Source organism: Crinia signifera, chromosome 1 (genome assembly GCF_055691185.1).
Source record: "Crinia signifera chromosome 1, ASM5569118v1, whole genome shotgun sequence".
Classification (NCBI taxonomy): Eukaryota; Metazoa; Chordata; class Amphibia; order Anura; family Myobatrachidae; genus Crinia; species Crinia signifera.
In genome coordinates, this window is record NC_139217.1 from 98,615,088 (window position 1) to 98,628,039 (window position 12,952).

Sequence of the window (12,952 nt, forward strand, 5' to 3'; positions counted from 1 at the left end):
AAGGATTATTCTTTATTTCAAAATATTTTAATATTGGAATGAGGTATATGTTGTGTAAAAATAGCAATCCCATGAAAAAAAACACACAATTTATTGTGAAGAAAACAAGGTTCCAAAACATGAAACAAAGTTTGTGTACAATCTCAGGCACTGAATTTGAATGCTAAGCAATCATTCTCTTGTACATATATTGTGCCAGTTACATATCATGTCCCCAGTAGTGCTTTTAGCAAAAAAAGCATGTATGTTCTGGAAACTATGGTTTTGGGGTAATAATTTATAGGATATTTGGATAAGGGATACTCAATCTGTAATTGGAAATTAAAGTGTCACAAATCCCCTGATTTTCTAGAACAAAATATATATATATATATATATATATATATATATATATATATATATATATATATATATATATATATATATATATATATATATATATATATATATATATATATATATATACACACATATATATATATATATATATACACACATATATATATATATATACACACATATATACATACATACACATATATATATACACATATATACACATACATATATATACCTACATACACCTTAGGTGGCACTCCTGGATAGTGTGCTGTACTGGGCAATGGGATAGAGCCCCGAACAATGGCTGGTGCCTCCTATATAGATATGGGGACGGGGGGCGGCGGCACTCTGCGAATAAATAGACAGCAAGGCAGGGTTTTGAAAACCGACGTTTCAAGGTCCTTAGACCTTTTTATCAAGGTGCTGGTGAGAATTCTCACCAGCACCTTGATATAAAGGTCTAAGGACCTTGAAACGTCGGTTTTCAAAACCCTGCCTTGCTGTCTATTTATTCGCAGAGTGCCGCCGCCCCCATAATATATATATATATATATATATATATATATATATATATATATATATATATATATATATATATATATATATATATATATATATATATATATATATATATATATATATATATATATATATATATATATATATATACACATACATACATACAGGTGCAGGTGTTCCTATTAGAAAGAACCAGGCGGCACTCCACGGGCTTGTGAAAAAGGAGCAGTGATGTTTATTTGCTCATCAACGTTTCAAAACCCGTCCGGGCTTTTTCCTCAGGATAAACAAACATAAAAAAGTGCATATAGTGACTTACTTTTATGGTGTCTTCAGGAGTGCAAGACAAATCACAGCGGCTGGAAACGCCGCGCTGTCGGAGGTTGGTCGCCCGGCTGTGACGTCACCGGGTCCGGGCGCACTTCGCCGGGGATTCTGGGAACTGTAGTATGTGGCTGCATTCATGTTTGTTTCTTTGCAGCGTCATAGGTAACTATGGTAACCCGCTTCGTCTCACGCCGGGGGACCTTGCTCCGGCAGCTCATCTATAATTAAAGTGCAGAAAAATGTATAACTTTAAGGGAGCAGCAAAAAACAATCTGTAAGGCTACTCCATAGTGCAGAAAACATATATAAGATAACGGCTGTAAATATAAAGTGCATAAACACATAATGGTATAAAAAGCAGCTACCGCATCCGAATACTATTTTCAATGAATATTGTAACTGTTAATTTATCAACATCACGCTAGGGAGCCAGGGATATTTTAAACTGGGCAGTTCATGTTATAGAATTTCACATGCAGTCAATTTTCATATAAAGCAATTCAGGGATAGTTTTTCATTTAAACCGCATGGTGACACAGTGTTCAATTGAAAGATCCATCTGGTTTCTCTTTGGATCAACATTTTAATTCTATCACCCCCTCGGATAGGAACAGGGATGTGATCTATAATTTTATATTGAAGATCCTCCATTCTGTGGTGTGCTTCTTTAAAATGTCGAGCCACAGGTTGATCCATGGGCTTTCCTTCAATTGCAGCTTTTATTGCAGACCTGTGAGCGGCCATGCGCTCTTTGAACATCCTGGAAGTTTGTCCTACATAATGTAATTTGCATGGACACCAAATCATGTATATTACAAATTTTGTGGTACAGGTGACCACGTGTTTGATGAAAAAAGTTTTATCTGTATGGGGGTGTTGGAATGTGTCCCCTCTTTGTAGGAAATCGCAGGTGGTGCAAGATATGCACCTGTAGCAGCCATTTTTCTTTTTTTGGGTTGCTGACTTCTGCTGACATATTCCTGTAATATCATTTTTCACCAGGATGTCCCTCAGGTTTCGACCTCGTTTGTAGCAGACCATGGGGTCCAGGGTTTTCAGCCCTGGTAGTTCAGGGTCGCAGCGGATGATGGGCCACAGAGCTTTTGTGGCTCTGGGTAATACTGCTGTGGCTAATGTGAACTCTGTTACTAGCGGTATACGATTATGTGTTTATGCACTTTATATTTACAGCCGTTATCTTATATATGTTTTCTGCACTATGGAGTAGCCTTACAGATTGTTTTTTGCTGCTCCCTTAAAGTTATACATTTTTCTGCACTTTAATTATAGATGAGCTGCCGGAGCAAGGTCCCCCGGCGTGAGACGAAGCGGGTTACCATAGTTACCTATGACGCTGCAAAGAAACAAACATGAATGCAGCCACATACTACAGTTCCCAGAATCCCCGGCGAAGTGCGCCCGGACCCGGTGACGTCACAGCCGGGCGACCAACCTCCGACAGCGCGGCGTTTCCAGCCGCTGTGATTTGTCTTGCACTCCTGAAGACACCATAAAAGTAAGTCACTATATGCACTTTTTTATGTTTGTTTATCCTGAGGAAAAAGCCCGGACGGGTTTTGAAACGTTGATGAGCAAATAAACATCACTGCTCCTTTTTCACAAGCCCGTGGAGTGCCGCCTGGTTCTTTCTAATAGGAACACCTGCACCTGTATTCTCCTGAGGGAAGGCACCCCGGCATTATTTGAACACCCCAACAAGTGGGGGCTGCAGAACGGAGTGCCAGACACACATGCTATATATACATACATATATATATATATATATATATATATATATATATATATATACACACATATATATACACATACACAAACACACACACACACAGACATATACATACAAGAATAGTTTTACAACAATTTTCCTTCAGCTGAAAATAAACCTTTGATATAATTTGGTGACAAAATGAGAGTAATGGTATAACCTGGTCTTAATACGACCTTTTCTTTCATAGACATGTACCAATGATAGAGAGAAGAAATACAATGAAGCTAATTAAATCCAATTGTTACTGCCAACAGTATGTCTGAGTACATCAATTATAAAAACACATAACATGAGAATCAATACAAAACTAGGAGGCTGTTGCTAATAAATATAATTGGATGCGGTTATTGTACTTTCTACATTGATATAAAATAGTTAATGAATAAGAATAAATCGGATATCGGTGTTATTCATAGTAGAATTCAGAATAAAAACAAAAAATAAATAAAAGTTATATCCACCACGAAAGGAAAAACGTTAAAGCCAACTATTAAGTTTTGTCTAAGCCACTTACCCACAGAGACACCGCTAACAAAGCCAAAAGCATTACCTGACATCAACTGTGGAGTCATAGAAGCAAATCAAGTCCTTGGTAAGCTGCACTTCTAGAACTGCTGGAGATCCACTGCGGTCTTTCCGCTCTGCTGGATTAATGCGCATTGATCCATTCATTCCAAAATGTACTCTACAAGGTGACAATGGGACATGGTCTAAGTGTGATTACACATGAAAGCTAAAAGAACAAACAAAAATAACATAAAATCATTATGAAACCCGAGTAGCAAGTCAAATTCTAGCTCACTAAACGTGAAGAAAAAAAATATGATATTTTGCCTAAACAAAAAATCTCACATCCAGTTTTCATTCTATGGTCTTTGATAATACTGCTATGTTATATTTAGATATTACCACAGGTTGTGTTAGGCAAAATTGTTCAAGGAGTTTTCCTACATCTGTAAATGGCAGAGGTTAAGTTAAAAGGCACTTTTAAGAAACTCCTATTAAACGCTAGTTCACCTATTCTTGTAAGCCCGTAATAAGAACAAGAATGTATTGATGTTTGTGTTTGTTCAAACCTCTGAATTATTTACTATTAAATTATCTAGTTTTTGTTATCGTTAAATATTTATCCAAGGTCATTTCGGAGACGCTTGGCTGCATCTTCCTTTAGAAGAACTGTTTGTATTGCAAAATGAAGATGGAACTGAAGGCTGTTCTGTTGCAAGGGCAATATATTACCGCAAATATTAGGTGATCAATGAGCGCTATAACTTATTTGCCACAAGCAACCACCTTTCGAAACTTACACACTACAGACTCTCAAGAACATCATTCAATGAGAAAGGGACACCATGTGTAGAAGTAAAACAGCTGCTAGGTTAAAAAACAAAAACACATCTGAACAAAAGCTTCAGGTCCTGTACACACAGATAGATAGATAGACAGACACATACATACATACATACATACATACATACATACATACATACATACATACACATATATATATATATATATATATATATATATATACATACACATATACATACATACATACAGATGGCTGCTGCCTCACATACACGCCCCTTACTCCCCCTTACAGCATTATATTCACATATATAATATAATATATATATATATATATATATATATATATATATATATATATATATATATATATATATATATATATATATCACTGAGGGTAGCTTTATTTAAGTATTTATTGCTGTATTAAATATGGGCATGCTGGTAATATAAAATGTAATCAAACTCCAATACGACAAGTCTATTGTTGCAATGTGAGACAGCCCATGTAACTTGCCATGCATTTTCTCTTTTATCCATATAAGTGTGAAAGTGTCTGTTTGTCCTTTATGCATGGACAGAGTTTTATTTACCTAGCTCCACCAAATTTCTGTGTATGTGCTAGGTGCGTGCACCCACTGCGAATAGAGCGATCGCTGGGTCCATGCACCCAGGATAGCTGGCGGGGGGTGGCAGGCAGCCCGATTATTATATGGGAGTGCCCAGCCTTTCATGGGCATTCCCATGAGAACGCTGGACGCCCCTTTCCCACCCGCATCACGGCCTCATTACCATGAGAAACATTTCCTCCCGAGGGTGCACGTATATGTAAGGTTGCTCAGAGCATGCGAATGGATGTTTATGTTAAACATCCATTCGCAACCTGGGAACAAACGCTGCGAAGGGGGGGGCCTGCATTCACCTGGCGGGGTTTGGTGAACTCCCAAGGCTGCAAATTTTCAGCTTTGCAAATCAACCAGAATAACCCCCAATGTCATACATAATATACTAAGCTTACCATACTATCCCTTTAAATCAGGCACTCATGGTTCTGTGGCTGACTTGGGGCCAGATTCAGTAAAGCAAATAAAAAAGTAATTGTTGATATGCAAGGGTAGCAAGTACATTTATAGATTTTCTGCGCAGGGTAAATACTGGCTGCTTCTGCATGTAGCCCATATATGTTAGACCACTTTATTTTTACACTGTAATTTAGATTTTAGTTTGAACATGCCCCAACCAAATGTAAAGGTCTCTGCACATGTTACTTCTGCCCCACCTGCAGTGCAGCCAGTGGCGTCACTAGGCAGGTGCGGGGGCTGCGGCCCGCACCGGGTGTCACCAGTTAGTGGGGTGACACCCAGTGCTGCAGGTTAGGCGGTACGGGGTGTGCCGGTACCCCGTACCGCCATATCAAAGTCCCCCGAATCGTATTGCACATGCGTGCATACGTAAGCGGTGGGGGGCGTGGCCTGTACAGGTCTGCCGCCCCCAGCCGCAGCAGATTCCCTATGGAGGGGCGGGTAGCGCATCGCACGTCTTTCCTTCCTCTCCCTCCCTCAGCAGCATCAGTACGCGGTGGGAGGCGGCAGCAGCAGCGCATGGTGGGAGGACTCAGACGACTTGAGCAGGCCAGCCAGCACGGTGAGTTGTGCAGTGCTGCCGCTGGCACTGTGGGTGGCATGTCTGGCATGTCTGGCACTGTGGGGGCATATGGCAGGCACTGGGGGGGCATATGTATTGCACTGTGTGTGCATATCTGGCACTGGGGGCATGTGTGGCACTGTGGGGCATATGTGTTTCTGGCATTGTGGGGGCATATCTGGAACTGTGGGGGCTTAGGTGTCTCTGGCACTGCGGGGGCATATGTGTATCTGGCACTGCGGGGGCATATTTTTAATGGACATCACATTGTGCGGTGTAATGGGCATCATTGTATGGGGCGTAATGGGCATTACGGTGTGGGGAGCATTGGGTAATTGCCATCACAGTGTGGGGTGTAATGGGTATCAAGGTGTGCGGCATAATGTGTAATTAGCATCACAGAGTGCGGTGTATCGTGTAATTAGCATTGCGGTGTGGGGCGTAATGTGTAACTGGCATCACGTGTGCGGCATTATGTGTAATTGGCATTACGTCATGTGTAATGGGTATAGTTCGCTAAAATGTGCAATCTGCAAGTACACAATACATTCATGGTACAGACCACATCCCCAATTTTTCGGCGCGCACAAGCATCCACTCTCCGTCTTCCAGAAAGTTGGCGGGGGGGGGGACACCATGAGTTCTTACACCGGGTGACACCAACCCTAGTGACGCCACTGAGTGCAGCATGTCTTTGCTCAGTTGCTTGCAAATCTGAATGCAAGCCTGCATTTCACCTAGTTTTAATCAGTCATATAACCTGTGTATTTCATGAGTGCCCTGGATTAAAAGGTAAGCAATGGTGGTGTTAGAAAATCACCCAACAATGCTATGATTAGGGATGAAGCTAGGGTGGCCAATCCCGGGATTTGGCCCTAAAAAGTCAGGGATTAGACTGCGCATGCGCAGTCTAATGCCGGGCAGCGTCTGAGCACTCACTCAGATGCTGCCCGGCTGTTCCTGACCCTGGCGTGTGGCCTGCGCAGCGCGACGGTCATGCTGTGCAGGCCACACCGCCCACTCTGCTGTCACCCCTTCTCCTGGCTGCCCGCATACCCCTTCTCCTGGCCGCCCGCCCCCCAACCTGCGCCTGCCTGCTTCTTCTCTGGCTGCTGAGGAGGAGGTGCACACGCCCAGAGGCACCGTGCACCTCCGAACCCACTCTACTCCCAGCCGGCCGTCAATGTAAGAAAATGTCCGGGTCGGCCGGTGTTGGGTATGGGTTACACGCCTGCGAACTAGGGATGCCAATCCAGGGATCCCGGGATTGAGCATTTTTCAATCCCAGATCCCGGGATTGAAAAAATGCCCAGGATTGGCATCCCTAGATGTAGCCATAACTACGACCACATAAGGTGCCCATACACGGTGCGACAGGGCAGTGCAATGAGATGCATGCTCCTGTGCGATCTGTGCACATCGCATCGCAATTCACATAAAGTCTGGGCCGCCTGTGCTTTTAGTACTAGATTACTTTGTATCTAGTACAAAAAGCACTCTGCTGAAGCACATTGTATGCTTTTTGTACTAGATGCTATGCAATCCAGTACTAAAATCACAGAGTTCATCGCACCATGTATGTACACCTTAAGAATCCCGGATAGAATACCCCCTGACAGTCATAATCCAGGGCCATATTCGCTCAGCTCAACTGTAACTTGACAGCCGCAATTCAATGTTCCGTCTGTCCAGTGTCAGAAAGTTGGCATGTTAGTGTAAACGGCCGTGGATTGTCGAAAAACCTCCATGAATTAGACGATCCGTGGCCGTTTCTGACAAAACAGATCAGACTTTAAAAAACTTGGATCTGCTTCCGGCTGCATGGGAGAAGCTGCCTGACACCGCAGCTCCGGGTAGATCCCGTCCACCGAGCACGAAGGGGACACTCTCCTGCCCCCGAACACCGTTGCCTCTCTGCCCGACGTCCCCCAGGACACACTGAACCTCCCGGAGACCCGCTACCTCCTCTCCCAGAAAGACCCTACGGTGCAGGACGAGCTCCAACAGCACGGATACAGGGGAGCGCAGAGCCCACATACCTCCCGTGCTATCCGCTACACTGCCAGGACTGACCCAGCTGCATCCCACGGGAGCCGCATTTCTCTGGAGCGGCGTCGCCCGCGCCATCTTGGACCAGCACCCACGGAGAGGACGGAGGTCCCACAAAGGTACTGTGAAAGCTGGGGTTGCCTCTTCCACAACCTTGAGGCAACCACACAACACAAGGGGACACTGAATAATCTCCCTGATACAGGCAAAGCTGCAACTCTACTCCCACCCTGGGGATAAGAGATAACGTGCCACGGCAGCACACACCCTCTCCTTTTGAAGCTCACCTACTCCCAGCTAAAGAGAGAAGGATCTCCTTCTCCCCCCTCTCCCTTACTCCCCCCAGAGATACCTCTGATCTAGAATCAGAATAACTCCCTCCACCGCAACTTAAGTGACAAGATTCTCCCCTCCATACCCACTGGGGCCCATTCAGCCACACCCGCTATAGATGGATCAGTCCCTCCCTGCGGGGAAGCAGAACAGGCATACCCCGACCAGAAACGAAAAACGCAGGGCTGAACACACCATGACACCAGAAGGAGAGGAACATATCTCCCCTCTCTCCCCTGCTTCTAAGAAGACAGCAACAACGGCAGGTGACTCTGATCTACCGCAAAATCGCAGAGACCTTGACTCCCCAGTCACCTACAGAGACATTGTAGATGCCATAAAATCCACTATGGCCCCCCTCCTATCCAATGCAGTCCAAGAAATATCCCAGCAACTACAGCAACTTACCACCAGAGTATCCACAAATGAAAACAGGCTGGGAGTTGTCTCACATGATATGCACATAATGCAAAAAGATATCATCAGACTACAAAAAGATAATTTCCAGCTGTGGAATAAAGTTGACGAGATGGAGAACCGATCACGGAGGAACAATATCAGAGTAGTTGGCCTCCCGGAAGAAGTCAAAGGTCCCGCTTTAGAGGACTTCATCACCAAAAAACTACCTGAGCTATTAGGCATCTCAGCTGAATGTAAGGACCTAGTAGTGTAGAGGGTCCATCGATTAGGCTACATACCCAAGCACAATGACCCCAGACCAAGGCCTGTCTTGTTTCACTGTTTAAATTATTTACATAAAGTCACCTTCTGGAGGGCCTCCCGCAAAGTCCAGGCCCTAATGTGGGAAGGCAAGAGACTACGTTTATTCCAAGACTTCTCTGTGGAACTGTCCAAACAGAGGAAGGCATTCTCACCCATCTGCACCCATTTGGTGGAACTGAAAGTTAAGTTCGCACTAATGTACCCTGCCCGTCTGAGGATCTTCGTAGAAGACACTCCTTACGACTTCTCTGACCCTGAAGACGCCAAGGGATTCCTCAGAGACAAACTTTCCACATCGACCGTAGATATTACTGATAAATGATATGAGTGGGACATGAGGAATTTCTGATTTTTCTGCTTCTACTTAAGAAGAGCTCCAACAGTAGATATACTTTTGACAGTTACTGCTTTAATGTCTTAAGTCAGCCCCCACCTAATCCTACCCTCATCACTCTACCCTACACCCCCTTCTCATCACCTCTTCCCCCTCCCTCCTCCCCCCTCCCCCCTACCCATCGACCAAAATTAGTCCATTGGTTATTACATTTCTTAGTGTGTGGAGCCTGTCTCCTTCTACCCTATTAGGACGTGGGGCAGAGAGAAAAAAAAAAAAAGGGAATATGCCCAGAGTAATCTCCCCCATGCTTCGTAATTGCATTGATATCGTGAACCTTGTTATCGGGTTCACTAACTTGTTAACTAAAATTTACTGTTTTCAGCGGAATGTCCATGTTCTGGATTGCTCCCTAAGTGCGTGGATCGCACTACTCTGTGTTTTATGTTTCTTTTCCCCCGTCTCGTGCATATTTGTCTTCCCCTCCATGTCTCCCCCCAATGTTTCTACAGGATCCCAGAGGTTACAAGACAGAGAGAGAGTTCCACGTCAGGCTGAAGTCTCTCACCCCTGCTCACCCAGACACCCATGACTAAAATCAAAATCGGCTCCCTTAATGTGGGAGGTCTCCACTCACCGGCCAAACGCCGTAAGGTATTAGTATACTTGCAAAAGCAGGCACTAGACATTGCAGGTCTCCAAGAAACACATTTAATGCCACCAGAAATCTTGAAACTTCAAATGTTGAGGTGGAGGGTTTTAGCCTCAGCCCCATATAATTCTAAATCAAGAGGCATTGTGATACTGGTCTCTAGATCCCTACCGATTGAGGTCACGTCGGTACAGGCTGACACCGAAGGCAGATTTCTTATAGTAGAAGCCAAAATTAATGGCAAGCCGCACGTCATAAGATTAATATATGCACCTAACACATACTCAAAAATCTTTTTCAAAAAAATTATTAGGCTGCTCACTCCTCACATAGCTTCCCTCCTAATTTTGTGTGGAGATTTCAACCTCACCGCCCACCCAACCCTAGATCGCTCTAATATACACAGCAAAATTAGAAACTCCCCTAGAATAAATATACCTTTTCTAGCAAAAAGTCTGCAGCTCACAGATGTATTGAGAGAACTTCACCCAACCCATAGGGAATATTCTTGTTTGTCGGCAGCACATCACACCTTTTCAGGTATAGACTATATACTTGTCTCTACTAACCTGGTACCCCAAATCACTGTAGTAAAATACACCCCATGCTTTATTACATGTCTCCTTACAAACCTCCAAAGAATTCTCCCCCCATAGAACCTGGAAGTTCCCCGCCCACCTCACTAAATCCCTCCCTTTCCAGGAACAGATAACAAAAACTTGGGAGGAATTTCATTCTACACACAGAGACTGCCTAGAAACCAATCCCACCCTTTATTGGATGACAGCTAAATCGGTCCTGAGGGGCTCAATCATGAGATATGAAAAGGAACAGAAAAAAATGTTTGACCCAATCATACAAAACAGCCCAGAAGGCACTAGAAGACTTATATTCCACATATCTTAAAACCCAGACACATACACACAAATCCAAACCATGACAGATAAGAGCCAGTTTATTGCCAATTACAAATGTGAGGTTATCAGACTCACTGTAAATCTGTAATTACTATATTTTATTAGGTGTAGTAATTAATGTACTATTTTAGTCCGTCGGTACCCTCTTATTCCCCATAGATGTTTCTATCCCCCAAATCTGTGTGTATTTCCAGATCAGATCGCTCTTGCCCTAATATGGTCTGCCAGGAAATACCCAGGAAATAATTCACCAAAAGGTTATGTCCCATTACCATACTTTTGTTCCTGCTATCACAGGAGGGTGTTAGCTGAGGGACAATCTTCACAGGGGGTGATCCAATTCCCCTGCTACCAACAGGAAGGTTGTCCACAGGGGGTGATCAGCCCATAATGTAATCAGCCGAGTATTGTTCCTGCTGTTTACATGAGGGGGATAGCTGAAGGACAATCACCACAGGGGGTGATCAAATTCCCCTGCTATCCACAGGAAGGTTGTCCACAGGGGGTGACCACCACACAACGTAATCTTGTGTTGTATTGTATCTTGCTCTGCATATCCCTGGCCACTTCCAGACTTACTGGAACCGACCCAGCAGGGGGGCAGCAGCAGATGGTCAGCTGGATATTACCTGGGGGGATGTGTCTGACTCTTGAATCCACCAATCAAGATCCACTGCAAGCCCACTTTTGGTTTGTGAACCGTGGGAATTTGAGAAGTTTTTAAAATGACTTGCAGACTAGCCAGGAGGAGATTTTGATGGACTGTCCTGGACTAAGAGGTTATGCTCTGTCTAGGTATCGTGTGGACTTTTCTGCTATTACAGCTGTGTGGATAAGTGATAGTTTGCCCTGTGGAACTGATCTGGGACTGTGACTATACAAGGACTGTCTGTTTGGGCCTGCTACCTGAATATCTTTCTACTCTGCAATTTACCTTTGCCACTGTTTATTGTCTATTTGTGCGTGCTGTGGAAAATAAACCGTTCTTCTGGTTTCATCTGCTCGGTGTCTGAGTGATTGAAGAACTCGTACCCTCACATTTGGCGGCAGCGACAGTGGGATCATTCAGACACCAACCATCGAGCACAGAAAGCACAGAGGACAGAGGATCAGACCATATGTAAGGAAACGGAAAATGCAATAAGGTGATGTTCAGCAAGTGAGCAGGTGTCATTCCTGTGGAAAGGGAAAATGTTTCCAAGGAAAGAAAATCGATGCCTCAAGACCCCTGGAGCGGAGGAGCTCAGGGACGGAGGTTCTTCAGTGTATCGGCAGGCTGGGAAGCCGGATCTGTTATTTATTGTCAGGAAAATGCAGTATATCTGGGAGTACTGGGAAGAAGCTCAGCAGATGGTCAGCGGGTGGAGAGTATCCAGCATACAGGACAAGTTGTGTTACCTGGGGGATGCATTTCTGCACTGTAAAGGTCAGGCCACCTCGTGGAATCTGCTGGGAGAGCCAGAGTTTGTAGAATTTACAGAGGAAGTGATTGCTACAGTTACCCAGATGCTACAAAGAGGACAATATTCTGAGGCTGAAGGACAAGTCCAGAATAAATTGATGCCCCAGATAGAACCAGAGGAAAGGTCTAGAAGGGGGCTACTGCAATCTGGGCAGACAACCGAGGGGTCTGCCACAGAATTAATTGTTACTGCAAGAGAAGGGTCGTTGTCAGGGGGGCCCCTAACTGCCCTTGAAGAAATGAGTATGGAGGAGCTGATAGCAGAATGTCAGCTGCGGGGTATACCAGTTCAATCCTGCACTCGCGGGGAAATCCTTCAGCAGATCCTTCACGATCAGGGAGATCCTACAAATGCATTTGCTGATTATCGGGCATGGATCCTCCATTTTGGTGCACAGTTGAGTGTGTGGGAACAATTGCAGTGTCTGGAGGAGTGCTTCGTGGTGGCAGAGGAAGAGGCGATTGATCGCGGGCTCCTGGATACCCCAGCATGGCAAGATCAGTGTCGCAGGGGGCGTGATGAAAGGCACCGTTTGCAACTGCTTCTCCCCCA

General features: G+C 44.4%; 1 protein-coding gene across 1 annotated transcript in view; it reads right to left on the bottom strand.

Moving 5' to 3' along the window:
* Window positions 1-12,952, bottom strand: part of NEIL3 (nei like DNA glycosylase 3) — a 46,011-nt gene that overhangs the window by 13,630 nt on the left and 19,429 nt on the right. The window contains 1 exon segment of the mRNA XM_083170778.1: window positions 3,528-3,662. Coding sequence (XP_083026904.1) covers window positions 3,528-3,662 — 135 coding nt within the window.